The following is a 27783-nucleotide window of genomic DNA, read 5'->3' as shown; positions in this document are numbered from 1 at the left end:
GTATTTTGTGTGTGTGTGTGTCTGTATGTGCGCAAATGTGTATGCATATACAATTACTAGTGTTTTGTTAAAGTAAAGCTATTTTACCCTCGCAAAAACTTCTTAAACAGAAAAGAGAGCGGCTGTCAATGAACCTTTATTTTGAAGCCGCTCTAGCTTCACATTCGGAGGATGCGACAAACCAAACCTGTGACAGCTTTCTGGGCTAGTGTGCTAGTACCCGAAGGCGAGTGCGATCAGCAGGGATTGACGCTTTTAATTGCCTTATTTCTCAAGTAACTATATCAGAAAAACAATAAATAAGCCGGGTTGCATCTGAGCTGTCAATTTTTACTTTTTATGCATCTGTGTGAAGCTAGCACGACAAGATTTTGTGTTAGCTCGCTGGCTAGCACGCCTTTGTTCCATATTCAGACCAGTGTGGCCATAAATTAGGACTTAGCCTTCAATTCCTGCATGTTGACTCCGTATACAACTATTTTATTCGAATTAAACTCGTTACATACTCGAGGGTATTGCACACCGACTTTGTTGCGGGAGAAAATTAGCTGTGTAGCCTCTGTTTTCGCTTGTATGAATTGCGTCTTGGCTCGGTCGTGCATAAGTTGCCATGGAGCAGTGCGCAGCTCCGCAGCTCGAGAACACAAGTACGCACTCTTCACCTCCAGACCCAGCGGAAAAGTCTGGAGGAGATGCCGGGAAGATGACGGTTAAGGACGCTTACGAGTGCCGGATTTGTGGTTATAAAGCGCAAGAGGTTAAATGCCTCAGCCAGCACCTGCACGCCGCTCACCCTGTCACCAGTCTTTCTGACTCGGTGAGGAGCGAGGGATGTGAAAGCCCAGAGGACGAGCGTGTGGGTGATGTGGAGACACCCTGCTTAAATGGTGACCTGGAAAAGAGCGTTGCTAAGGATAAAGTAAGTAAAGTTTTGTCTTTTGTCAGCATTTATTGATGTGCCTGAGTTTGTGTTAGTTGTGTGAACAACTAGAGATGCTTTGAATGAAGTTTGTGTTTAAATGTAAATTCCTTCTATCACGACTTGCTAGGCAGAGACTCTTGCTTTTACCTGAAAAGTGTTAACACTGTGGTAAAATATAATTTGCTCAATCAGTGGTGTGCATTTGGGGAGGGGCTGTCTATTTGGCTGACCAATGGCAGAGTGGGGAGTGAGCAGGGAAACCTGTTTGAAAACAATCACAAATGCCAACAATGCTTAATTTTATATGGAATATTGGAGTGTTTCATCTAAATTAATTAATTATATATATATATAATTAGCAGTTTCAAGCCATGTGTTCTCTCAGAAATATCCAATAGGTTTTAGAATGGCAGTTTACAGTTTGTGAGGAAATGCATTACTTCAAGAGAATTTCATGTGTTATTTTTTTATATTTACGTAAGTTCTATTTTAGCAGCTTACACACAGAAGTGTTTGAAGTATGAGTGTTTATGATTTATGTAACTTGAACATGTTTTCAAGTAACAATAACAGGCCTTATTCCTCAAATTGAAATGATAAATTCCCATGGGAAATTCAAATTACCCTTGCGGGTCTAACAGTGGTCTTTAAATGTGTCAATGATTAAAATATAACACACCCTCACGTACATTTATTTAATTTTAAAGTTGTCATAAAATGGAAATTGCAATCGTCTTTTTCCCCCTATTGTTATGCATATGTGAGTAAAACGGCTTCTCATATGAGGAAAAAAAAGTAGGGTGGGACTTGATATTGTCCATCAGGAAGTGATTGGATTGTTATTTGATAATTGCTGTGATGTCATATGAGTAACAGGTTGCTGGTCGTCAGAGATGAGATGTTGTTGCAATAATAATAATAATGTGTGTGAATAAATGACTAATAAATGATTTATCATAATGTGGTGATTTTATTAGCAGTGAAAAGTAATAACAGATGATCTTTTGTGCCATTGTAACTGTAAGCCAATAAGAGAGAATTTCTCATGATGCATTTTATATTCATATGTCTTGATCTCACCCTTTTCAGCCAGTCACCACTGAGGGAACAGAATCTGCTTCCCTTCAGACTCCCGAAGACTCAAATGAGACCTCATCCTCGGTCGATCCCAAAGAACAGGAAGAGAAGATGGACGACTCACCTGCTCCTGAAGAATCGCAGAGCTCATCCCCCGAGTTACCTCAGGAGAAGTCACCCTGCTCTTCAGGGACCAAGGAGTCCTGCCAAAAGAGGCAAACAGTCTCCTCTGGCACATCAACCCACAACCAGACTAACCTGGTTTGTCTTCCGCTGGTATCCGAGGGGTTAAAGCTTATCTGGGTGCGCTCGGAGCAGGTCCACGAGCTGGACGCTGTGTCAGAACTCGTAGAAGCGTTTAATGCATTCCCATACCCCACGTCGCAGGAGGCAAGCGCTCTAGCTCGAAAGTGTGCGTTACCACCGGACCGAGTTAAAGCATGGTTCATGATGCAGCGGGTACGTTACGGGATCAGCTGGGCTGACGACGACATCCAAGAGACGCGACGCAAGCTGTGGCACATTCAGAAAAGAGCAGTAGCCGAGGAGTGTGTGGAAATAAACGACGAGGAGGAATGTTTAGGACGTGAGGAACCTCAACATGTTTTTATACCGCCACCTGCGGCAGTTGCCCAAGTAGATCAGAGAGACCAGACGCCTAAACCCAGCCGGACTGTTCCTCAGCCCATTACCAGTGACCAAAACCGCTTGCATTTTAGCCAGAATAATGCTTCCCAATCCAATAACGGCATACAGCAGTTGCTCAGCACTAATGTTGTGTACAAAAACGGTATTGCACCCACATCACAAGTCGCTCAAGTTAATCTCCAATTCCAAAGTGACAGTAGAAACCTACCACCGCCTCACAATACTGGAGTCCAGCTGCTCAATTCATTTGGACATTCATCGTACAACCAACACGTCGCAATGTCGGACCCCGAACTCCCTGAGCTTTCACAGTCTCTACACTGCTTACCAGGAAAAAAATCGAAAGCGCAGCTGATGGCCCTGCGCCGCAGTTTTGTACAGAAGTCTTGGCCGTCCGACGGCGAAGTTCAGCGGCTCCAGAGAATGACTGGACTTAATCGGCGTGACATTCGCAAATGGTTCGCTGACAGCCGCTATCAGCTTCGCAGGAACGGCAGGGCTTGGCTAGCTAAGCTCGCGAAGCGCAATCGGTCACTGCAGCTGGTGCAGCAGAACTCTCCGAACGAGCTGGAGAACGATGTTCTTCGGAGTGCTGATTTTTACGACAACGACGAGGCTGACGACACAGAGGCGGGGATTGAGATTGATGTGGATTTGGCTGATGATGAGGGACCAGTCAACCAATCGAATGAGACCAAGGAGGTAGTAAGCGATGAAGGCGAGCTTGATGATGGCAGCGCTTCCGTTCAACAACATTCTGCGGACATCTCTCCCTCTCCTTCTCCGTCTCCATCATTCATCCGTGGCCGGGTAGAACCGAACGTGCGACTTCGTAAGAAGACGAGGGAACAGTTGGAAATGTTGCGCCAAAACTTCCTGCGCTGCCAGTGGCCCACAAGTGACGACTACGTGATACTCCAGCAGAAGACGGGTCTGACGCGGACAGAGATCATCCAGTGGTACGGAGACACGCGTTATCATGTCAAACACAATCAGATGCGCTGGATGACCTCAGAGGAGAGGGAACGCATCATCGCAGTTATAACGCAACAGCAGAAAAGGGGCGGGAAATATTCACGGGGGAGATTTTCATTTGAGAACATGGGCTCTGGGTTGAGTTTGGCCGATTCTACATTAATTAACGGAGGTGGAGGGGGCGAAGCAGCAACATGGAATGAACTTTTTAGGGGAAGTACCCCAGTTGTGCCTGAGGGTGAACTCTGACCTCAGAAGCAAAGTCAGTTTGCGAAGGCATTTGTAGCTGTGCAGATAGGTGGAAATTGAATTCCACGTCACTGCCAAAGATGTTACATAAAACCTTTTTTTCCCCTCTCCTTTAACCTGTCTGGATATTTCCATCCCAGTTCCAGGGCCTGGTAGAACCTCTCTCACAACATTGTTATGCAATATGTATCTCCAAAACTAAGCATCTTACTTGAATCAAAAATATTTAGCATTAGAATATGTACCTTAAAGTAACTGAAACAAAATTGTGTATGGCAAGGCACTGGATGACTGTACAATGTATTTTGTTTTGTAGCTTGTTTTATCAGAGTTCTATTCATTGTGGTTCTCGGTGTGACTCAACAGAGCGAATGCATGTGTGTTGCCATTTCATGTTTAAGTTGCAGTTCGAGCTTAGATATGTAGATGTTTGCTTTTACAAAGGTCAATTGTATTTAAAGTTATAAGCATAACTGCAATATTTTAGATCCACGGTGTGCTACATCGATATGTTTCTTTGATGGAAACACTATGCTGACACAATACTACACAATTTATGTGCTTGATTTTTTTCCCCCAATCAAAATATATATATTTTTTTTTTATTATTATTATTATTATTTGAAGTCTAATTAAAATCTTAAGTAGTGTTGATATGGAGTTTATTAGTCTATGCATTGAGTAAGCTGACTATAGAGAGACTGTCCTTTTTTGTGCTGAAGCTTTTTGTACCAGTTTGGTTTTACTTAATAAATTGTTCTTAAAACATTTTTATATTTAATTAAATTTTTCTTTTTCTAAACATTCACTGTTATGACAATTTCATATTTACATTTATTCATTTAGCTGATGCTTTTATCCAAAGCAACTTACAAAATGAGAAAGATAAAATTATACAGTAGTAGTCTATCACGTAAACATATTGAATAAAGTATTGGTAAAGTTAAAATAAACATTTATAAAGAAGGTCAAACACATAGAACAAGTAACACTGGGTAGTCCTAGACTAAGAAAGAAAGAAAAAATCACTCCTTAAGGGCAGTTTTCATAGAAACAAGCATTTTCCTGGAGCAATCTTCCATTAAACCAGCAAAGTATAACTTCACAATTTACAATAAAGTCCATTAACATAATTTAATGCATTAGGTATCAACTAACAAATAAATGCTGTTCTTTTGAACTTTCTATTCATGATTCCCACAAAAGTTTTAACGTTGATAATAACAAGAAATATTTCTTGAGCACCAAATCAGCATATTAGAATGATTTCTAAAAATGATTTGTAATGTACAAGACTGGAGTATGGCTAAAAATTCAGCTTTACCATCAGTGGAATAAATTACATTGAACCCAAACATTTGAAGTGTGGTGTGTAAATTAACATTTGCCTAGATTAATTGTTGTTCATTCATTATACCTAATGACATGAACCTTAGTGTTACCATATAAACCTATCTAGGAAACATTTTAGAAAAAACATCCCTCAGTTAAATTTTTTGCGATCTCGGATTCATGTCCTATTTCTCTAGTTATTCCTTATATACTCCAGTTATTCCCAATACTCTATAGGTTTGCCATGCTGGGCTTGAAGAAGATCTGCTCCATGGATAATTCGGCGAATTACAGCAGCAGATGAGATCAATAAGTGTCCAGCAGCATGGAGTAGAGTAGACATGACTCTGAGGGCCTCCCTGAAAGACAACAAAAATGTACAATTTAGTGGCTTGAAAAAAGGCTATTTTGTACAAATAAATAGTAAAACAAACCATAACAATGCTTAGAGTTTCCATCTGTATGTCCAGCAGCATGGAGTAGAGTAGACATGACTCTGAGGGCCTCCCTGAAAGACAACAAAAATGTAGGATACAATTTAGTGGCTTGAAAAAAGGCTATTTTGTACAAATAAATAGTAAAACAAACCATAACAATGCTTAAGAGTTTCCATCTGTAGTCTGCTTACCTCAGGACTTTCTTTGGCCCCAAGCATTGAAAATCTGCACTGACAGAGTAGAGCCCTTGGAATGTGGCTTTGACATTTAGTGAGCCGAATACGTCTTTGGGGTGCGTACGGTAAAGATCAAAGGTGATTTGAGCAATGTCTTTTCCTGTCCTTGGTGTACTCTCACCTGGTGTGTTTCCACCCCTTTGACGTAACTAGGAGGGATAGATGAAGTTAAGATAAGGAACTGAACGATACAAATGACACAACATTCATAAGTGAATGAATCATTAAGAAAGTTCTGTTTATGCAAAACATTTCACTGGGATTTTAGCTTCTTGATGAGATAAGTATAGATGTGACACATATGACCACCTTTCTAATGTTGATGAAGGCAATCAGATAAGTGGTAAAACTGCTAAAAGCAACTCATAATTCAAGATGAAAAACCTGAAATAAACAAAAATACATACAGGATGAGGTTTCCAGGTCTCTTCAGGTGTCAGGGCCATGAAAACAGTGTTGTCCGGCAGAGCTAAGAAGAACTCTTCTGAGTCAACCTCTGTCCCATCCTCTTCACACACCAAAGTCAGCACAGTAGATATCAAGAGAGCCTGGGCTGCCTGAGGTAATAATCACAGTTTAAGATGCCCCACAATGTTCAAATGTACAACAATGTGTATGATAAATGACTGGTCATTGTAGGATGTCTAGAAAACTGGATGAGCTTTAACACAGGGTAGGGTGTGCCACACAAAGATAAAACCACTGCAAGCCCCAAGAGGCCAGATTATTAAGCAATGTGTTTACATCTAAAAGACCCTTTTAGGTAAGTGGCAAAACTTCCAGTTCAACAATGTTTCATTTCCTACCTTCTCTTTGAGCTCCTCTAGAGTTCCAGCAGTGACTCCTTTTTTGACGTCTCTGTTCCAGGAACACACTCTGAATGGACGCTGAAGGGGCGACCATACCCGCCGAGAGACTGACCTGAGAGAAAGAGTGATGGGGTTATGAGGGGGAGGCAAAACGCCAAAGAAAAATAGAATAAGAGTACAAAAATGGAGAGTCAGTAAAAGGAACTACACTTAAAGTAACCGTTAGCACGATAATGCTCAAATGCTTGATTATTTACTCACCCTCATGTTGTATGCCTCATTTGTGAACAATTTTTTTAAATTTTATCATTGAATTGTCCAGTTCACAACGTTTGTCTGAATAATTTGCTGACAAATCAAACTGATCTGATTCTCAAGTTTGACTAACTGATCTGATCACAGCTCAATAAAAGCAAAGATTATCACTAAAAGATCATTGGATTATTACTTACAATACGATCTGTTAATAACACAAAGCTATCCAATATCTTTTATAATACTTTGGTGTTTTTGTGTCCCTTTTGAAGTTTGAAAACAACAGAAGGCCTACTCATTTTTTAGTACTGTGTGGATAAGGGCGACCAATATGATTCTTCAAAATCCATGTTTTTTGTTCCATGGTAGAAAGAGATCCATAGAGGTTAATAATGACCCAAAAAAACAATGTTTCATTTCCTACCTTCTCTTTGAGCTCCTCTAGAGTTCCAGCAGTGACTCCTTTTTTGACGTCTCTGTTCCAGGAACACACTCTGAATGGACGCTGAAGGGGCGACCATACCCGCCGAGAGACTGACCTGAGAGAAAGAGTGATGGGGTTATGAGGGGGAGGCAAAACGCCAAAGAAAAATAGAATAAGAGTACAAAAATGGAGAGTCAGTAAAAGGAACTACACTTAAAGTAACCGTTAGCACGATAATGCTCAAATGCTTGATTATTTACTCACCCTCATGTTGTATGCCTCATTTGTGAACAATTTTTTTAAATTTTATCATTGAATTGTCCAGTTCACAACGTTTGTCTGAATAATTTGCTGACAAATCAAACTGATCTGATTCTCAAGTTTGACTAACTGATCTGATCACAGCTCAATAAAAGCAAAGATTATCACTAAAAGATCATTGGATTATTACTTACAATACGATCTGTTAATAACACAAAGCTATCCAATATCTTTTATAATACTTTGGTGTTTTTGTGTCCCTTTTGAAGTTTGAAAACAACAGAAGGCCTACTCATTTTTTAGTACTGTGTGGATAAGGGCGACCAATATGATTCTTCAAAATCCATGTTTTTTGTTCCATGGTAGAAAGAGATCCATAGAGGTTAATAATGACCAAAAAATAATGACCCATCATTTTTCCTAGAATAATCAATGACTGCTTTAAAAGTGAGAGAAGCACAGACAGCACATGGCTGTAATCAGACTCTCTGTCTTATCTAAAGAGCTGTTAATGGAGTGAAACAAATGTATTGTGAGAGACCAACTGTTAAAGTCCAGTGTTAAAGCCAAGGACAAACACTGATAAAACCATTTAAACGAAATATGCCAGTATGTATTTTTGTATATATTTACTAATAACTTTGATCAAATGTGGCAGCTTCTTACTCAAAGCATGCTTCTAAAGATGAATAGGTGTATTGTAAATAACACAAATGAATGTTACTTACTTGAACAGGGAGGCTGTTGTTTCCATTATGATCTGTGGTTGAGGTCTTCTGCCTGTCACCTCAGTGTCAGTAGTTTAGTCTTTTCTGACTCTGTTTGACTGTTCCAAGTAAACTGGTGATACTGAGTCACAGCTGGTGGAGAATATCTTTTTGACAATAATGTGTTGTGATGGACTTTGACTTTGCGGGATGATTTAGTCTGATAGCTTGTGTCATTGGGCAAGGTCTCCTCTCTGATTGTATACTACAATCAGAGCCAAGGTTTGAATGATGTAATAAGCAGAGAGACTGGATAGTGTTGAAACCATTGCTTTAATGTGTCCGTGCATTCTATTTTTTTTTCTTTACAAAAAACTACAAATTAAGATTGAAATGACAGAGATAGATAGATAGATAGATAGATAGATAGATAGATAGATAGATAGATAGATAGATAGATAGATTTTATTTATTAGTTGATATTATTATGGAATGCGTAATTTTCATCTGGATTCTACAGTACTTGAAATTGGACGACTTTTATTTTGACATTCAAAACAACTTCCTCCACTAAAGGTCATATCAAAAAAGCAAAGAAACAAGGGTATAACTTTAGTTGAAACAAATAAATCATGGCATATTTTCAATATCAGTAGTAGCATTCAAATAAAAGACAGCTTTTATAAACTTTTGTGACTTTAAATCTCGTCTTTGTACTTCACACCGGAAACAGTATTTCGTCATTTTGGCGCGAGAAGTGTATTCTTACTGCGACCATCATTACGTTCTTATGAATCATCAGTTGTTTTTATAAACGTAGCGTATTTGTTGTAAATATAGATCAAAGGACAGAAAGCTTAAGTGTTATCACGTCGTGTTGCTCAATTGAATGTTGTTGATGACTCCTCGTTTGAGCTGTATAAGAGATTTTGTTTTTAAGTTTAGGAATCAAGAAAGCCATCTCCAAAACCCCAGAGTTGTGTATTTTCTGGACGGACCGGACAATGAAAACCGCGAATAACACTATGAATGAAGGTGGGTGAGCGCAGTGTAGCTTGTGATAAACTAATATTTAAACGAGAGTTATCGGATCGTCTTCGTTGTGGTGCAAATGCTGTCTTTAGATGTGAGGGACTTCCTGTGCAGATTTATTCCAGTTGAGGTGTTTACTGGGTAACGCACAGTATCTAAATATATATATATATATATATGTATATGTGTGTGTGTGTGTGTGCGCATATCAGAGCTTTACATATATAGTCAATGTCTGTATGGGTAGTTAACTTGACATTTTCAGCATTGAAATTTAACCATATTAAAAATGGCTTTTTAATGTCAAGTTTTGCTCTCTCTTTCTGTGTGTGTGTGTATATATATATATATACATGTGTGTTAATTTGATGATAATGAATAATAATAATAATGAGTTTCAGTACAGTTTGCTTGTTATAATTGTTTCAGATCTTTTCTTTTTTTCCCAACAGATGCACCTCTGCCCCTGTCAGCTCTGCAGCTTATTGCTCCACCTTTACGCCTGATGTCCGCAGCCATGTGGAAGGTGATGCTGCAGAGGGATGCAGTGCATTATGGGAAACTGGAGGAGACCATAACATCACTCTGTGAGACTGTACCTGGGCTGCTCCATTACAGACATCAGGCCAGGCTGACAATGGGTTTGCGGGCACTGGTGAGATTGCTGAAAAGTACTACGTCACATATAAAAATTAAAAAAAATTAACCAACCAACAGCAGTCTTTTTTTATGCTGCCATACTTTAAGTATCCTTTGATCATATATTGAAACTTTATTGTTGTTTCCTAAGAGTTTTAGACTTTTTTTTTTATAGTCTGTAAATGGTAACGGTATTTCTTTGCTTTTTATCCTGCTAACCTAAGATGATCTTGGAAGAGCTTCGTCAGTCAGATCCTCCTGATGCTCAGCATGTCCTCCAGGAGCTGCACAAGCTGCAAGAATCCTCCATTCCCATCGGAAAGGTGAGTTTGGCCCTGACACTGGTGCAGAGTCTTGTTTGTCTCATCATGTTTTGACAGTTTTATTCTCCTCTAGCTTCTTTAGAAGTTAAAATGGTGTTCTTGCATATAATTTCACAAGCGTTACATGCACCAACATGGACTGTACTTTCTTTTATCCTCAGAGGAAGGATCAAAAGGTGGAAGAAGCTAAACGCAACTTCCAGACCCTGGTGAACTCTCTCCTGAAGAATGAAGCAGCCAGAAAACAGTTTTTCAAGGTTAAAAAAACAAACAAACAAAAAACTTGAAGAACTGCTCCACAAATCCTCACGTACATCTCCCACCTGATATATTGTCATGAGAGTGCTTTAAAACTGTATTTTCATTTATAGACTTTATTTTGACTTTCTATAAACATCTTAGATATGAAGGCAATGACAGAAGGCACATCTAAATATCTGTCACTGTTTGGTTAAATTTGGTAAATGCCAAAAAATCTCAAATTAATGCAAACTTTTATTAATGTACACTGACATGGTTTTATCTTTGACACCAGGAGGAATTCCATCTTCACTATGGAGGAAACTATGTGGCCAGTCTAGAAAAGCTATTATGGGAGTTTCTAATTCGACTGAATAAACTATTACCTGTTCCAGATCTTGCTCAGGTATAATTCATAATAATGTTCAGAACAAAACCCTTTTAGTTTTTAAGAATAGAATATATATATATATATATATATATATATATATATATATATATATATATATATATATATATGTGTGTGTGTGTGTGTGTGTGCATATCAGAGCTTTACATATATAGTCAATGTCTGTATGGGTAGTTAACTTGACATTTTCAGCATTGAAATTTAACCATATTAAAAATGGCTTTTTAATGTCAAGTTTTGCTCTCTCTTTCTGTGTGTGTGTGTATATATATATATATAGATGTGTGTTAATTTGATGATAATGAATAATAATAATAATGAGTTTCAGTACAGTTTGCTTGTTATAATTGTTTCAGATCTTTTCTTTTTTTCCCAACAGATGCACCTCTGCCCCTGTCAGCTCTGCAGCTTATTGCTCCACCTTTACGCCTGATGTCCGCAGCCATGTGGAAGGTGATGCTGCAGAGGGATGCAGTGCATTATGGGAAACTGGAGGAGACCATAACATCACTCTGTGAGACTGTACCTGGGCTGCTCCATTACAGACATCAGGCCAGGCTGACAATGGGTTTGCGGGCACTGGTGAGATTGCTGAAAAGTACTACGTCACATATAAAAATTAAAAAAAATTAACCAACCAACAGCAGTCTTTTTTTATGCTGCCATACTTTAAGTATCCTTTGATCATATATTGAAACTTTATTGTTGTTTCCTAAGAGTTTTAGACTTTTTTTTTTATAGTCTGTAAATGGTAACGGTATTTCTTTGCTTTTTATCCTGCTAACCTAAGATGATCTTGGAAGAGCTTCGTCAGTCAGATCCTCCTGATGCTCAGCTTATCCTCCAGGAGCTGCACAAGCTGCAAGATTCCTCCATTCCCATCGGAAAGGTGAGTTTGGCCCTGACACTGGTGCAGAGTCTTGTTTGTCTCATCATGTTTTGACAGTTTTATTCTCCTCTAGCTTCTTTAGAAGTTAAAATGGTGTTCTTGCATATAATTTCACAAGCGTTACATGCACCAACATGGACTGTACTTTCTTTTATCCTCAGAGGAAGGATCAAAAGGTGGAAGAAGCTAAACGCAACTTCCAGACCCTGGTGAACTCTCTCCTGAAGAATGAAGCAGCCAGAAAACAGTTTTTCAAGGTTAAAAAAACAAACAAACAAAAAACTTGAAGAACTGCTCCACAAATCCTCACGTACATCTCCCACCTGATATATTGTCATGAGAGTGCTTTAAAACTGTATTTTCATTTATAGACTTTATTTTGACTTTCTATAAACATCTTAGATATGAAGGCAATGACAGAAGGCACATCTAAATATCTGTCACTGTTTGGTTAAATTTGGTAAATGCCAAAAAATCTCAAATTAATGCAAACTTTTATTAATGTACACTGACATGGTTTTATCTTTGACACCAGGAGGAATTCCATCTTCACTATGGAGGAAACTATGTGGCCAGTCTAGAAAAGCTATTATGGGAGTTTCTAATTCGACTGAATAAACTATTACCTGTTCCAGATCTTGCTCAGGTATAATTCATAATAATGTTCAGAACAAAACCCTTTTAGTTTTTAAGAATATCATATATATATATATATATATATATAAAAAAATTCATTGCTGTAAGAATTTTTTGCTTTTGTTTGTTTTTGTAATTTAAGCTTCTGTTCATGTCATGAAAATAATTTTTGGTGCTGTCATGGCATATAATAAAGGAAAAAAATTACATGTGAATAATAATATTATTATTATTTTATTTTTTCTGAAAATTGTACATTTGAACCCTTTATTGTTGGTAAAATTGTCCAAAATATTTAGGAAGGAGGAAACACTTTCTTGCACACTGCCTAAATATTTAAACAATGTTATATGTGAACTTCTTTTAAACATTTTGTAATTCTTTTTGCATCGTGTAATGTTCAATAAAAAATATTTTCAAGTGTGAGTTCCAAGTATGGTCCTTTACACAACATTTGCTTATAAGTTGCCAAAGTAAAAAAGTGAATTGCCTGATTAAAGTATTCAGGTGTGCACTTGCTGACTAGTGCTCCGCTTGGTCAAATGCTGAAGTGCTAATGCTGCCATTTGGGACAGGACCACTGTTTTGTTTATGCTCAATGCTTACCATTTTGTATTGTGATGTATTATTCAGACAGTCTCATGGCTTAGTGGTGCCCCTGCTGTTCTGGAGGAGTGTGCGCGCTCTGCATCGCAGCCCCAGCTCCTCAGGACTCTGCTGCAGCATGAAAGATGCCTCGGGCACCTCGGCTCAGGTAAGTCTGGGAGATGAAATGATCAAGTAATTGCTGGAATCACAAGACTGAATTCTTTCCTTTCATGCCCCTAAGCATCTGTCTTGTCATCCTCTGTTTTCTTTCCTTCTCTTGGTTTCAGCATCTCTTCTGTCATCTACTGGTGACGCGATCCTCTCTTCCCTTTCCCTCCCTCTTTCGGGTAGAGTGCTGCAGACCATCCAGTCAGAATCCACTCGCTTATCCAACAGGGTCACAAATCCCGCCCTGTCAACACCCAGAACCACTCGCAGAACAGCGAAGGAAACCCAGTCACAGGTCGCACCTGTGATTGGGTCCATTTCCAATGACACTCTCCAAAAAAACAATGAGAAGGTAGCAAGTTCAGGACAAGAAGTTGAAACCGCTTTTGAGATATCCAGAAATACCAGAAGCAAACAAAGATCATGTTCTAATAAAGAGATTTTGGAGAAGGATCCAGAAAAGGAGTATTTTGTGGGGAATATGCTGGTCACAGTGATCAGTCAGTCATCTGGCAGTGAAGTAGAAGAAGAGGAGGTGGAGGAGGGCAGCAAAGAAGAAATAAACAGTAGGAAGGGGAGTAGTGAGAGGGCAAGCAAACTACCCAAAAAGACTGAAATCAAGAACAGAAATGGAAAAAGAGGGCAAGATGATACAAGGAAATATTCCACTAGGAGAAGCTCTGAGGACATCGAGTCACAGCAGGAAGCAGAAATGAGTGCCCTCCTCATTTCCTGCATGAAGCGCCAGCTGAGAGTTGTCATTCCCAGATTAAACGACAACGATCTTCCTGTCTGTCCGAATCATTTATCTTCTGATGAGAAGGAAAACACAAAAGACAGTGTGGGAAACAGTGACTCTGTGACGCGCAAGAGGAAATTTATTGATTTGACGCCAACGCCGGAGAAACGCATGACTTTATCTGTCAATAGACCGTAAGAATTTAAATTTTATTTTAATGTAATATAAAATCATTATTATAATTAATTTTTTAAGTTTTTGTTAAGCTTCATTATCTGAATTTCTTATTCCTTAAGAACTTCTACTTGCTCTCCGTGTATTCCCCTTGTTTTGCATCTTCCAGTCGGTAGTCCAGGTAAGTTAAAAAAAAAATGGGGGTGCTGGGTGGCTGCTTTTATATGCCAGAGGTGTAACTTTTGGTTTTCCGTTTATTTTAGATACCCCGTCTCCCTCAGTTAAGTCATCAGATGATATCATTGGTGATTCTGATGATGAGAGATCAACCAGTGTCAAGAGAAAGGTTTGTAACTGCATCTACATGATTCTGACAACCAAACAAAAGTGTTTGGCTGTGTGGAACCAGCGAGTGTAGATTTAATCGAATTCAGCCTATAGAGCTTCTCAAGAGAGTATTTGCACAGTGTTTACAGCAGGTTCTTGTGGCCACATTCACACTAGCTAAATATAGTTGTTACTCTACTTGTGTTCTGTACTCACGGAGTACTTCGGTAGTTATGCTCAAGTCCATGTAGTGTCATTCAGCACCAAACTGAGCAAGTAGTTATTAATGCAGTGACTTTGCTCTCACTGAAAGCGAGTCTGCAATGTGTGTCTCTGTTCTCCAGGAGTGGTGTTAGCAAATCACAGAGAAGGTACGTGTCTTTCTTTTTACAAGTCTGTCTCTACACCTTAGTTGCTTTCACCAGCCCTGCGGTAGATTACAGAGAGATGTTTATGTATTATTAATGTCTCCAGTCACTAACATAACTGTATAACCAAACTAATATCACAGCTACAGCAAGTACACGAACATTTTGTTTACACACACACCCCCAAATTTAGGGGATTCACTTACGCATGTTAATGTGCTTTTCAGCCTGAAAATTTAGCTGTGTGTATGTGGCCCTATATAGCGTTTAAAACAAATCATGCATGTTCTGTTAGAACAGCATAATCCATATTGCATAAAATTGACATTGCACAAGGTTATTGCATTAATTGATTGCTGAACAATATGTAAGTGATCATTTACCAAAATGGCCTTTTAAGATATATATATTGTCCAAATTCTTGAGTCTAGGGTTAGGTTTAATGTGTCTTAACTGTGGTTTTGTTTTTCAATCTGACTTTCTTGAAATTTCCTGTCAGGTATTCAGTCAGCAGTATTGCAAAACAAAGAATGGTACGTATGTGCCCACACTGCGGGAGTTCTGGAATCCTGTGTTTTGTTCCACATTGTCTCCTGGAAGCAGACATTGATGCACTTTTGGAACGTCATTCTTCCTTAAAGACTTTGATGCTGCAGTGTTTGCTGTTATAGATAATACATGTATTAGTCATAAGTCTTAGATTTTATTTTAAAAAACAAGGTATTTGCCATGTAGTGCATTTGCAACCAAGGAAACCTACCTGCTTTTAGGAAGTGCGCATTAAAAATTATAATTTATTTTCATTCTATTTATCTGTATCATGTAGTATTATGTTGTTGTTACATGTAATATTTAAATAAAGAATTGTGTTTACTGCTATATGTATTTGCTCTTTTTGAGGGAAATGTATAATGCTGAATAAGGTGCCCTCCATCAGAGAAAACTTGGAAATATCAGGAAAAAAGTTTCTATTTCTGTTTCCTTTTTAAGATGAGCTAAAATTAGTGTAAACATTTGTATCTAAAAATAATAGTAATACCAGTATTCCCAAATGACTGGAAAAGCCCATTCACTGGTTGAAAGATGTGGGAAACTATACATCAAAATGAATGTGATCAAATCTGCAAAAAATCATTTTATTACAATTAAACATTTGTAAATGTGTTACGAATTTCTACACCAGCTGTTACAGCTGTATTGTGTCACTGAATTAGAAGGTTTCTATCTGCTGTACAAGTACATGATTACTGTTACTGCCTTCATGCCGCTCCTCTTACAGTCTGCAGTTCATGCCTCCGGTTACAGTGATGGTCTCTCCGGTGATGTATAAGGCTTCGTCTGAGCACAGGAAGGCAATCACTCCACCTATATCCTCTGGTTGTCCGAGTCTAAGAGATCAAGACATTACATAAGAATCAGGTTTCCTGCACCAGAAAGCAACAAATGAAAGCTTATGAAAAGGAAGGAATAGCTTGTGGACAATTACTGCAATGCTACCTTACAGGTAATGTTTTTTTTTTTTTTTTTTTTTACATCATCATGAAATCATACACTTTAGCTATTTAAAAAAAACTGATCCATAATAAATTTAATATTTTTTGTGATGCATAATGCTAGTGGCACAATTTAGTTTCCTACTCGTGCTAATGCAATTCTAGATTCATGATATTTCAAGCTCCACAGTACTATTAGTTTAAAAACAATTTCATTCATTGTCTTGACAGCAGTTGTACAAACCTTTTTATGCTTGTCTGTTTCAAGAACTCTTCTAGCACACCCTCATTTTCCCATAGCTACAAAAGAACAGAAGCAAAGGGTTATGCAGACAAACCTTGTAAAGGCTATAATTGATGTTATAAATTAAAATTAGACCAAGACGAGTTTCCAAGAAGCTCTGAAAATGAAACAATTTGTAGGAAATACTTACAGCAGCACTAAAACGTGTCTTGATGATGCCAGGGGCGACACAGTTGATCCGGATGTTACTGTGGGCGAGATCAGGAGCCAGCGCTCGAGTTAAACCCAGCAGGGCCGTCTTACTCACACTATAGGGGCCCAGACCCTAGGAGTCAAAGAGTGATGGCAAGGTGACCTCTCAACTAGTGCTGAATGAAAAGCAGCCGATAAAGTTAAACCCAATTAAAGAAACCACTTTAGTGCTATTAGTACTTTTTGACAAGGTGTGTTGCATGATTAAACTTTACATAAGAGCGAGTAAACACCATACTTGCATTGGCTGGTACCCTGCGACTGAAGACACAATCACAACTGACCCACCCCTGAAAATGAAAAGGTCCTTAGCTAGGCTCAGATATGAAGTTTTTATTAAATTTTTTTATTATATATATATATATATATATATATATATATATAAAATATACCCCTCCCCCTTCTTTGACTTGTCTCTCACCCTCTTTTCTCCATGTGAGGCACAGCCAGTTTGGTTAGAAGGAAAGAAGCCGTCACATTCACTCCAAGTATCTGTGGTAGACATAAAGCGAATGTCAGTACTGACACTACTGATTTTTTTTTCCCCCATAGAAAAAAAAGTTCATTAAGGCTAATAACTTTGTCATACTTTGTTCCAGACTTCCTCTGTGGATTCTAATATGTTCCCAAAAAACGGGTTCACCGCTGCATTAGACACCAGTATGTCCACACCGCCACACTGTTCAATAGTCTGCAACAACAAAGTACATAACAGCATTTTACATCAAAGTTCTTCACAAAATATATTATACAGTAGCAAGTTTGCACAGACTTTTGGGTTCCTCATAACATTTGCGTATATTCCTCAGTATGATTCCCAAAATGTTTACTAAATATTGACTAAAATGAGCGATAAAGAAACTCCTCACCATGTTAATGAGCTTGTCTCTATCTTCTGCTTTGCCCACATTGCATGTGGTGCCTATTACTTTTATATCTTTGCTGCGCAAGAGTGACACAGCCTTGTCAACGTTGGCCTGACGTCGACTGCTCACGACCACATGTGCTCCCCTCTGACCCAAAGCCTCCGCAGCTGCGAGCCCAATCCTGAGAAGACCGGTGAGTACAAGGGTCTGTCAGCATGTAATGCAAGTATTTTTGGATTCATGTTTACATTCATTTATATTGACATATGTTTTAGTAGTGTTAGAGGCGGTGTGTTTTGTGCTGTGACAGCTACACACCCTTTTATTTCAAAGATATGGAACTAAAGAACAGTTGGACAAGAATGGAAATAAAGCATCATACCCATCTGTGGATGCAGTTACTATAGCAACTTTTCCTGACAAATTCTGTGGTATGTCATGGGACATCATTCTTCTGCCAGCAACAGGATTTGACCAAAGGCTTCTGGTTATAATCTTCAACATAGCCTTGAGAAAAACAGAAAGAGAGTGCATAATTGCTACAGCGCTATGTAGGAAAGTGGGTTAAAGGTCATCTTGGGTACACAGTTACAAGTACACAGAATAGTTTTCCCGTTAACATTAATTACATTACTTGACAAGCATTTGAAGTGAAAAAGTGTTTCTGTGAGGTACTTCAGAAACCACCAAGTTATCCTGCTTAAAGTTAATGTTACTTACACAGAGCTAACGTGAACTGCACAACAACGCATTCATTGTTGAAGTGAGCCAAGAGCGAATCGTGTTATTTTTAAATCTTGATAAACTGTTAATAATATAATTGTGAAGTATAGCTTAATAAGAAGAAAAACAGCTTTACCTACGAGCTGAGAAGGTCTGCTGTTCTGTTCTGGTGGCACTTTGCAAGTAACAAAGATCAACGTCTCTCTTACCGTAGAAATATAATAAACTGGTAGATTGTGTATTATGGGTCTGAGAAAGGGCGGCGATAAACGGAGCCCGGTCCGGAAGTTGTCTCTTATTGGACTGGAAAGAAACTTCTGAATAAGACTTATCCTATTGCAATTCATTCTTGACTTTATGTGCAATTCGATGGATGCTAATATTTCTCTGGTGTCATTAATCAGGTGTAAACTATTGCACAAATCCCCAAGAAGGAAGTAGAGAGTAGATTCGATTTTTGCGTGGTGCCTGTAACTTTTTACAGCGCTGGTCAGAACTGACCAATCACAGATCAGTGTGATTGCCGGATGTTTGACTGGATGTTTTTATTTATGATTTCATACAGATTTATGGGCCACATTTTTATTTTTATGTGCTTGATTAAATGTTTTACATTTTAGTGTTCAAACGTACCCCAAAAAATGTAATGCGGGTCAGCTCTCTGATCCATCTGAGCCCTCACGCGCCCTCTGGAGGAAGATGCTAGTCTCTATGGCTAGTCTCAAGGAATATGAATTAATTAGTTAAAATTAGTTAACCACTCATTCTTAAAGATCCACCTAATATATTAGTAAAGTATGTTATTTCAAGTAAACTTTGATATCTTGTAGATTGCATAGGATTTATACAATCCCAGCTTTTACTGTTAAAAGCGTGTGTACGTGTGCTGGTTTTGCACTTGTACCTGTCCTGTACAGTTTTTAATTTGACTATTGCAGTGGTGCTTTTAGTAAAAATAGGATATGGTTGGAGCGGAGCAGAAAGGTGCAGTCTTTCTTGATCACTTGCACTTTGTGAGGTCAACAAACAGCACTATCAGATACCTTGGCAGCGACCCTGTCCTTTTGTTCTATAACAAAGCTTTGTGTTTGTTCAGTGCAGTTCCTGTTGTTAATTCCTGTTGTTCAAGGTGTGTTACACTTGTTTCCAGTATAGATTGTAAATCTAGAAGCGTAAAGAAACTTGGTTACAGCCCGTGGGATACCACTGTGTGGAACCTATCTCAGATAATATAACATTTATTATGCTAAACATGTTCAGTCTAGATAATATAATTTCCATTTAATTGGCTTTATGGTTTTTATGGACATTTTTAATTTAGACACAAAAAACTGAAGTACATTCTTATTTAATTTCCGCTTATGTCTTTGTTTTGTCTAGCTAATGTTTTTGAACCGTATAACCCAGCATATTGTTGAATTAGAGCGTGTATATTAACACAGCCACTGAAGGTCTACTCTTCACAAAGGCTTTTCTTCATCATGGTTAGTATACACTTGTATGTATTTTATCATACTATTCCTTTAGTGATGTTATTTTATTTGAAAGTAATTGAATACCAGCTTGTGCATATCACACTGAAAAAAATGATACTAATTTTCTTTAAGGTAAGTGGTTGCGAACAATTGATTTTAGCTACATTTAAATAAACTAATTCAGTTGAAAGTTAGAAAGTTCAATTGATTGCAACCTCTTACCTTAAATTTTTTTTTTGTAAATTAAATTAATTTTTTGCTTTTGCACTTTTATTTGAGCCTTTTCTCCAGTCTGACAGAAACATAAGAAATTTACAAGAGGAAATTCCTAGTCTGTGTAGTTAGTAAAATGTTTATACTTTAATGTGAATTTGGTCAGAAGTTTACATTAGAGGCAGCTGTAACCAGAAGCAGCACTTGCCAATGTTTGTAAAAACAAATAATAGACACACAGACAGATAGACACAGACAGATAGACAGACAGATAGATAGACAGACAGACAGACAGACAGACAGACACAGACAGACAGACAGACACAGACAGACAGATAGATAGACACAGACAGACAGATAGACACAGATAGACACAGACAGATAGATAGACACAGACAGACAGACAGACAGATAGACACAGACAGACAGATAGACAGACAGACAGACAGACAGATAGACACAGACAGACACAGATAGACACAGACAGACAGATAGACACAGACAGACAGACAGACAGACAGACAGATAGACCCAGACAGACAGACAGAAAGAAAGAAGTCCTCCACTAGAGGGCGGGATGCACTGTAGGAATCGTGCTGTGTCGGGCACAATGAGGGGGAGCGACCATATGCGCTCAACTGTAATTCAAAACCAAGAAGGCCAGGGTAGGGCGAAGCGAGACGTGTATCCCCAAAGAAAGAAAAGAAAACAACAGCCGTGCATTGCAGTCTTTTGAGAAGATTTGATTTGCGACGTTTGATTCTACTTTTGTATTTCCAGATGATTTTTCTAGACATGTGAACGGTAAGACGAGCATTGCTTATTTAGTTAATATTTTACACTGGCTTATCGCCGCTTGTTTGCGTCTTTGTGGCTGAATTAAAATGCATCCCGTTTTTTGAAAGAACGTTATTTATATACCTAATGCCTTTGGGCTTTTATTGTTTTCTTTATTTTATTTCTTCGTTTGTTTAGTCCTCTGTTTGTCTCATTGGGGTTCTACTGCATAAAAGAAACCTTGAGATGTCTTGGATGGAAAACGAAACATGGCTTAGGACTGTGATTTTTTTTTTCTGTTGCAGCCTGGTGCAGTTTAATTTAGCAAAATTACTTGAAATATGCTAGGTAAACAGGATTATAATTTGCCATCTTTTTAATAAAAAAATATGTAGATGTTATCCTGTGGACTCTGGTCTCAAAAGGCCAGTGTCCTAGACTTCTAGTAGGCGGTTGAGCCATCATATAGCCCCTTAATCCTCTGTCCAATCAGGGTGGGACATTTAAATACCACATTACAGCTGTACTTAAAAGTTAACAGCCAAATTCGCTTGAAATAAGATATTTTTTGTCTGAACTCCACTGGTGGAGCCCCACAGCTGGTCTGACTAGTTTAGCTGCTGCAGCTGACTGAAAGTGAACTCTGTATTACTAACACACTACTATACTATTAAGATTTATCTAAAACGCGTTTATTTTGATCCTCCAGGTTCAATATGTGTGGCAACTGACAGATGTGATGAAAATCACAGACAGCAAGGACTACAATCATGGTTTAGAGAAATTAATCTTTTTTGGATCATGGTATTTACCACGACTGCACAGTTCAGGTTAATGGAAAACCAGATCTGCAAAACATGCAGATGAGTCACACAGTGCACATGTGAATGGGATACAGTTTCTGTGGTGAGCCCATGTGGAATTAACACATCCAAAAACTGAGGAGAACCAGCTTCAATCATGTCCCTATCGGTAAGTGTGTGCAAGTCACCAATGTAAAACACTCTCTGCTGTCCAGTCCTTAAAGGGGTCATATGATGCTTTTTTAAAGATCATTATTTTGTGTATTTGGTGTAACAGAATATGTTGACATGCTTTAATGTTCAAAAAACACATTATTTTTCAAATACTGTACATTATTGTAGGTCCTCTATGTACATTATTGTACATTATTGTAGGGCCTCTCTCAAACGCTTCGTTTTCTACAAAGTCCCTCCTTCCGTCAAGCGCAGTCTGCTCTGATTGGCCAGCTGACCCAGTGCATTGTGATTGGCCGAACACCGTAAGCACTTGTCGGAAATGTAACGCCCCTTACCATAATCGCGTGACAGACACCGTGATGAAGCTGGTATGTGTTTGCAGTACACAAGCCACGGTTAAGACAGCTGACTCCACTTTGATGTGACACTGTCTCTTTCTCTCTCACACACATTCTGTTGTAAGTGATCTTAAAATTCCTAAATGCATCTACTTTCGGAAGGCCAAATAAAGTGCTTTTGCTTTTGCCTAGAAACACACAGCGTCTCCCTGACATGGCTGCTTCAACACTAACTGCGGATACTGAAACCACGCCGCCTTTCTTTGCGTGAACATTTGTGCCGCATTATACAAATATTTCCACATAGTGAGGTAGATATGTGGGGGCGTGTTAGAACGAGCCGTTTTAGGGGGGCGTGGCAGAGTCAGTCTTAACTTTGCTAAAGAATATCTCTTTGGTTTTGAGACTTTAGTCTTTGCAACTTCAGGGATCTTATCTATGCACAATCAGCTTGTAACACTCCAAAGAGAAAGGAAAATTTGAAATCGCATCATATGACCCCTTTAATATTCATATCCACTGCTAGTATGGAGGAGGGGGAACTGGGGCTCAGCTTGCATCAGAGCACCACATCCCCTGGGGGATGAGAGAATGAAAGGGAAATTTAGAGGTAAAAAAGGGGATGACAAAAGGACCTAAAACTGGGGGACAGATGTTGAGCCCCTCCCCTACGAGTCTTTCTCATTATCATCAACTCAGCGCCTCTTTCCCTTAATCACTAATTCTCTCTTTCTCCCATAATCACAGACCTCTGCCCTTACTTATGCATTCTCTCTATCAATATTGATTTACCCACGAAGGCAGAAGTGTGGTGTTCTGAATACAAAAGACCTTGAGGCAACCCATTACATTCGTAACGTCACTCTAACTGTACGGCTCATAAGCGCTGCCCTTTTCGGAGGCATTTAAATGAGCAGTTCTTCTGTAGGCTTTATGTATGCCAAGAATTTAGGTCAGCAAATAAATTGCTATGTACTGACCATCTTTTAAGCTTCTTAATCTAAGCCATATTTGTGTGTTCTTTAAATGTTTCAGCTATGAGACTTTTTTTGGCGTTGACCATGGCCTTCTTCGCCTTTATGTTGTTGTTGTGATGATGTGCTAGTTCTGTTTGTTAAGTAAATGGGAAAACAAATTGATTTGGTCACACAGGTTGATGAACCTGGTTGAAGTGGCCTCTACATATTTCCATTTTTGATTTCCCTTACTAAGACAATGCAGCTCAAACGCTGCAGAAGTAGAGTCAGCTGAAGGCTCAAATAAATTCAGTTTAACTGAGTACATTGAATTTAAACAACAATTGAATTACATTGTTGCTTGCAGTCCAGTGAAATCTATTGCTGTCCTTGCCCATTCCCATTGAAGGACTCGGTTAAAGCATTTCTTCTGTCTGTCTCCCTTTTTTATTTATGCAGGAATTTATTATGTTTTGCTGCCTTTGTTGTATTTACATTTACATTCATGCTTTTAACAGACACTATAATCCGAAGCAAATTACAATAGAAGAACATGAGCAATTTATCACAGAGCCAGCAATATTCATAGAGTAAAGTGCTAGGTTTATTAGAAAGCTAGACTAAAAAATAAGCTAGTCCAGAGGTGATTGATGTCTTTATAGGTTTTATTTAAAGCTTTGTTTGGTTTCTTCTCCTCCTCCTGATAAGTTGTTTTTTACTGTCTTGTAGACGGTGCTTGCAAAGGCACTTTTTGACAATGCCGCTGAAAGCCCAGAGGAGTTAGCATTTCGCAAAGGTGACATCCTGATGGTTCTAGACCAGGAGCAGGACGGTGGACCAGGGTGGTGGCTTTGCTCCCTACATGGCCGCCAAGGAATTGCCCCCGCCAACCGTTTACGCCTTCTCCAAACTGCTCAGACTCCGGCTACAAGTGCAGGTACAGATCCCCGACGAGCTCCTAGTGTGGACTCGGTCCATCTGTCGACTAGCCAGCAGGGCAGGGTAAATGGACTGAGCACTGAAGATCCAGATGGCGTGTATCTCTCTCCACCCAGCTTAGCTGAAGGGGTGTACCAAAGCCCTGGGGCTGCTCCTGCCCCAGCCAGGTCTGGAGAGCTGCGTCACTCTGATGGAGGAAGACCACGATCGCATTCTAGTTCCGGAACCAGGCCTCGTCCGGACTGGGGGGATGTGGGTGTGGCAGCACGACCCCGCTCACCCTCACTTAGAGGATGGGGTGGCGAGTCAGGGACCCTCTACCAGACTCCCACCTCACCTGCGCCAATGGCAGCACAACACAGATCACAAGGTGCACTGGCATCTGATTCAGTGTACCTGACTCCAAGTGCTGTTCCCAGGTCTGCAGCCGAAACATCAGGGGAGGCTAGGTATTTAAGTCCACGGGATGCAGGGGCCGGTAATTCTGATGGATGCTACTTGGTGCCTAGACCAGCTGTCGCTGCGTTGACCAGTGAGAATTTATATCAGACTCCTACAAGTGGTGCCCCAGTGGCAGGACAGTGTGTATCGGGAATGACTTCAAGACTTACGGATGGGATTGCACCCAAAAGCAGCCCATCTTCTTCTATTAGTCCTTCTCAGAGTAAGACTGGCCAGGATGCCCCAGGGATGTACCAAACCCCAACCCCACCTGGAGGTGCCATATCCAGGACCCCTCAGTCTGACCGCAAACACCCCGCTGGAACTGTAGGAGTGTCTGGAGCCTCAACACCAGGCCAGAATCTTAAGCAGACACCTCCCTCGGCCCAAGGATCCAAAAAGGGTACTACTTCAACTCCTCTGGTTGGTCGAGGAAAACTGGCCCAGGGTGGCCTGAGAGAATCCCCTCTACTCGCCAGGGTGGGAAAGTCCGGAGTACCAGGGTCCCCAAATTTTGGTCGCAAACCGCTTCCTCCAGCACCTCCTGTTAGAAGTGTGACCAGGAAGGATTTACCTCAGTCTAACTCGGTTCCAATCACCAACCCTGTTCTCCAGGCCAATCCTGTACCCCCGCAGACAAACATGCTGGAGGAAGAGAGACGGGGAAGTAAAAATGGACACATGCAAGCGGACAAGATGAAGAAGAACAGTGAAACAGTGACCAAGAGAGAGAGTGCAAGTTCTCAGGATGAGAATCTCAGTGAAGAGGTGAGATAAATGAGAACTTGATTGGAAAAAAGAAATAGGTTGTAATTCTGTAGAAGACGGAGGTGTTTTCTCTGAAGAAATAGTGGAGATTATGCCATGTTTAATGCTTATCCCTGTGTTCTTCAGGTATATGATACACCTCCCACAAATAGGTGGCAGCATCCAATTCCTGCAGTGCCTTCTGAGGAGGATGATGGGATCTATAACACCCCTCGTGCTGTACCTCTACACACCGACCAGGGCTCAGAGGTAAGGAATCAAACACAAAAGGAAATGCAAGGCAGAATGTTGATGTTGAATGAGGACAGAGGTTGTCTAGCTGCAAATATCAGGCGAAAAGCACAATAGAATTATCCATACAAATGTCTTTTGAAGTCATACGATAGATCTGTGTGAGGAACAGACCAGAACCTAAGTTTTTATTCGCTGAAAATCATGCCCCCTTTCATAGCTTTCATATCTCTTTTGAACTGCCACACATTTAAAGTAGTACATTGAGGTTAATCGTGAGCCACCCAAGTACCAATGGTCATTTGCTTGATTGGTATCAAATGCTAATGCAATGTGTCTTCACTACTGTTTAACAGTTTGGTGTATCTTATGTTAGGCAAGGCTGCATTTATTTGATAAAACATATATAATCGAAACGTTAATATTGTGAAATATCATTATAGTTTAAATTAGTTGTTTTCTTTTTTAATATATTTTAAAATATAAATTATTCCTATAATACAAAGCTGAATTTTCAGCAGACAGTCTTCAAAGGCACATGATACTTCAGAAATCATTTTAATAAGCTTTTTTGATGCTAAAGAAATATTATTATTTTCACTGTGCAGAATTCATTGATGAATAGAAAGTTCAAACTAATGTGTATTTGAAATTCAATTGCTAAAAAATCATCTACTTTTAAATATCAGAGGTTTTGTACATTTACACACAATCTCCACATTTTCACATAATCTCTCCTTTGTTTTTCCTCTCGTTGTTTTTCTTGTTTCTCATTCTCTCACTCCTCTCCTATGTAGTACATTGAGGTTAATCGTGAGCCACCCAAGTACCAATGGTCATTTGCTTGATTGGTATCAAATGCTAATGCAATGTGTCTTCACTACTGTTTAACAGTTTGGTGTATCTTATGTTAGGCAAGGCTGCATTTATTTGATAAAACATATATAATCGAAACGTTAATATTGTGAAATATCATTATAGTTTAAATTAGTTGTTTTCTTTTTTAATATATTTTAAAATATAAATTATTCCTATAATACAAAGCTGAATTTTCAGCAGACAGTCTTCAAAGGCACATGATACTTCAGAAATCATTTTAATAAGCTTTTTTGATGCTAAAGAAATATTATTATTTTCACTGTGCAGAATTCATTGATGAATAGAAAGTTCAAACTAATGTGTATTTGAAATTCAATTGCTAAAAAATCATCTACTTTTAAATATCAGAGGTTTTGTACATTTACACACAATCTACACATTTTCACATAATCTCTCCTTTGTTTTTCCTCTCGTTGTTTTTCTTGTTTCTCATTCTCTCACTCCTCTCCTACTCCTTTGCTTTTAAACCACACCTTTTTTTCTGCTATGATCTAATCCCATGTAACACTTTTCTCTTGTTCACACAAGTCACAGCAGTCTGTCGGGTTGGGCAAATTAGCCAGACCCATGTGGCTCTATTCAGCCCTCCACCCACAATCTTTCTCTCCACTTTCCCTCTCTCATTTTTTCTTATTAATCCTCACTGAATCCTTAGCAATGTTTTTTTGTCCTTGTGCAGAGAATCAACTGTAAATAAATGTATACTACATTTAAACATATAAAATAAATAAAAAGGGATTTTTGCTCTTAATCCATATATATTATTATTATTACTATTATTCAGTGTCAAAGTGGAACCTGTCACATGGCAAATTAGTCTTACTGATTCTGTAGTAACGTATTGATGGTGACCAAATACACAGGAGACACTCCAAGTTCATTAAACTGTGTGCTATTAGAGAAGACATAGTAAAGGCTAGAATACACTACACAACATTTGCCTGCTTTGTTTTGTCCTGATTTGCAGTCTGGAGAAGTCAACAGAGCTAATCGACAGATTTTGAGCAGGCAGAGTTGACAGACTTCACCAAAAATCGTGTAGCGTGTGAAGAGCACAGATTTTTTAGCTTCAGACCATGTCAAGCTTGTTTAATATTTTGAACTGATTATGAAACACGTGTTGTTTTCATTTGTCATGCATCTCCTAGCAACAAGACACATTTTATGAATTAGTCTGTTGTGTTCGGAATTACTTGAAAGTCTAGTAGTGTGAAATCCTCAGTTGTTTAGTGTATGATGCCCAATTTTTTCAGTCTTAAATTGAACAGTAGCCGAGACTCCCACATAACAGTCATAGAAAACTATGATTCATGCTTTATTATGGCACAATTTGCACAGTTGAAT

The 27783-nt window shown here is 39.0% G+C and overlaps 5 protein-coding genes across 9 annotated transcripts in view; 3 read left to right on the top strand and 2 right to left on the bottom strand.

Moving 5' to 3' along the window:
* Window positions 1-180: 180 nt before the first annotated feature.
* homezb (homeobox and leucine zipper encoding b) lies at window positions 181-4454 on the top strand. The gene is made up of 2 exons (XM_016247236.1): window positions 181-919; window positions 2012-4454. The coding sequence occupies exons 1-2, from the start codon at window positions 611-613 to the stop codon at window positions 3869-3871; spliced, it is 2169 nt and encodes a 722-aa protein (XP_016102722.1). The 5' UTR covers window positions 181-610; the 3' UTR covers window positions 3872-4454.
* Window positions 4455-4893: 439 nt separating this feature from the next.
* On the bottom strand, window positions 4894-8533 carry LOC107562587 (cell death activator CIDE-B-like). The gene is made up of 5 exons (XM_016247249.1): window positions 8354-8533; window positions 7365-7479; window positions 6284-6433; window positions 5832-6025; window positions 4894-5562 (listed from the first exon to the last, which is right to left on the bottom strand). The coding sequence occupies exons 1-5, from the start codon at window positions 8377-8379 to the stop codon at window positions 5421-5423; spliced, it is 627 nt and encodes a 208-aa protein (XP_016102735.1). The 5' UTR covers window positions 8380-8533; the 3' UTR covers window positions 4894-5420.
* Window positions 8534-9053: 520 nt separating this feature from the next.
* Window positions 9054-15743, top strand: tinf2 (TERF1 (TRF1)-interacting nuclear factor 2). Of its 3 annotated transcripts, none has more exons than XM_016247211.1 (10): window positions 9054-9367; window positions 9817-10019; window positions 11766-11864; window positions 12026-12121; window positions 12400-12510; window positions 13134-13254; window positions 13376-14189; window positions 14292-14350; window positions 14433-14515; window positions 15364-15743. In XM_016247211.1, the coding sequence occupies exons 1-10, from the start codon at window positions 9337-9339 to the stop codon at window positions 15472-15474; spliced, it is 1728 nt and encodes a 575-aa protein (XP_016102697.1). In that variant the 5' UTR covers window positions 9054-9336; the 3' UTR covers window positions 15475-15743. The 3 variants fall into 3 exon arrangements, with proteins under 3 accessions (XP_016102697.1, XP_016102688.1, XP_016102680.1); XM_016247202.1 differs by lacking the exons at window positions 9054-9367; window positions 9817-10019 and adding exons at window positions 11334-11557; window positions 14841-14867 and having other exon boundaries at window positions 15364-15380; XM_016247194.1 differs by lacking the exons at window positions 9054-9367; window positions 9817-10019 and adding an exon at window positions 11334-11557.
* A 243-nt stretch (window positions 15744-15986) lies between these two features.
* On the bottom strand, window positions 15987-18706 carry dhrs4 (dehydrogenase/reductase (SDR family) member 4). The gene is made up of 9 exons (XM_016248306.1): window positions 18579-18706; window positions 18102-18226; window positions 17723-17900; window positions 17443-17544; window positions 17275-17345; window positions 17092-17143; window positions 16792-16926; window positions 16602-16657; window positions 15987-16252 (listed from the first exon to the last, which is right to left on the bottom strand). Exons 2-9 carry the CDS (start codon window positions 18221-18223, stop codon window positions 16138-16140), a joined length of 831 nt encoding a protein of 276 aa, XP_016103792.1. The 5' UTR covers window positions 18224-18226; window positions 18579-18706; the 3' UTR covers window positions 15987-16137.
* A 2083-nt stretch (window positions 18707-20789) lies between these two features.
* The window catches only part of efs (embryonal Fyn-associated substrate), a 13821-nt gene continuing 6827 nt past the window's right edge, over window positions 20790-27783 (top strand). For 2 of the 3 annotated variants that reach the window (XM_016247176.1, XM_016247168.1), the window contains exons 1-4: window positions 20790-20934; window positions 21617-21879; window positions 23911-25329; window positions 25456-25578. In XM_016247176.1, the coding sequence (XP_016102662.1) occupies window positions 21868-21879; window positions 23911-25329; window positions 25456-25578 (1554 nt within the window). In that variant the 5' untranslated portion in view covers window positions 20790-20934; window positions 21617-21867. The remainder of the gene's footprint in view (window positions 20935-21616; window positions 21880-23910; window positions 25330-25455; window positions 25579-27783) is intronic. The other variant, XM_016247184.1, reaches the window with a different exon arrangement.

Source organism: Sinocyclocheilus grahami, unplaced genomic scaffold (genome assembly GCF_001515645.1).
Source record: "Sinocyclocheilus grahami isolate Dianchi unplaced genomic scaffold, SAMN03320097.WGS_v1.1 scaffold24.1, whole genome shotgun sequence".
NCBI classification, from domain to species: Eukaryota; Metazoa; Chordata; class Actinopteri; order Cypriniformes; family Cyprinidae; genus Sinocyclocheilus; species Sinocyclocheilus grahami.
The sequence above is the reverse complement of the archived record's forward strand: the minus strand, read 5'-3'. Positions and strand labels throughout refer to the sequence as shown.

Excerpts from the sequence above, each read along its gene's own strand:
- homezb (XM_016247236.1), top strand. The coding sequence starts at position 611 with ATGGAGCAGTGCGCAGCTCCGCAGCTCGAGAACACAAGTACGCACTCT. Across the intron at positions 920-2,011 it reads AGAGCGTTGCTAAGGATAAA|CCAGTCACCACTGAGGGAAC; the intron begins GTAAGTAAAGTT and ends CACCCTTTTCAG.
- LOC107562587 (XM_016247249.1), bottom strand. The coding sequence starts at position 8,379 with ATGGAAACAACAGCCTCCCTGTTCAA. Across the intron at positions 6,434-7,364 it reads TAGAGGAGCTCAAAGAGAAG|GCAGCCCAGGCTCTCTTGAT; the intron begins GTAGGAAATGAA and ends TTATTACCTCAG. Across the intron at positions 5,563-5,831 it reads GGGCCAAAGAAAGTCCTGAG|GGAGGCCCTCAGAGTCATGT; the intron begins GTAAGCAGACTA and ends GTTGTCTTTCAG.
- tinf2 (XM_016247211.1), top strand. The coding sequence starts at position 9,337 with ATGAAAACCGCGAATAACACTATGAATGAAG. Across the intron at positions 13,255-13,375 it reads CCTCGGGCACCTCGGCTCAG|CATCTCTTCTGTCATCTACT; the intron begins GTAAGTCTGGGA and ends TCTTGGTTTCAG. Across the intron at positions 14,351-14,432 it reads TCTTCCAGTCGGTAGTCCAG|ATACCCCGTCTCCCTCAGTT; the intron begins GTAAGTTAAAAA and ends CGTTTATTTTAG.
- dhrs4 (XM_016248306.1), bottom strand. The coding sequence starts at position 18,223 with ATGTTGAAGATTATAACCAGAAGCCTTTGGTCAAATCCTGTTGCTGGC. Across the intron at positions 17,346-17,442 it reads CAGAGGAAGTCTGGAACAAA|ATACTTGGAGTGAATGTGAC; the intron begins GTATGACAAAGT and ends TGTCTACCACAG. Across the intron at positions 16,253-16,601 it reads AAACAGACAAGCATAAAAAG|ACTCGGACAACCAGAGGATA; the intron begins GTTTGTACAACT and ends TTGATCTCTTAG.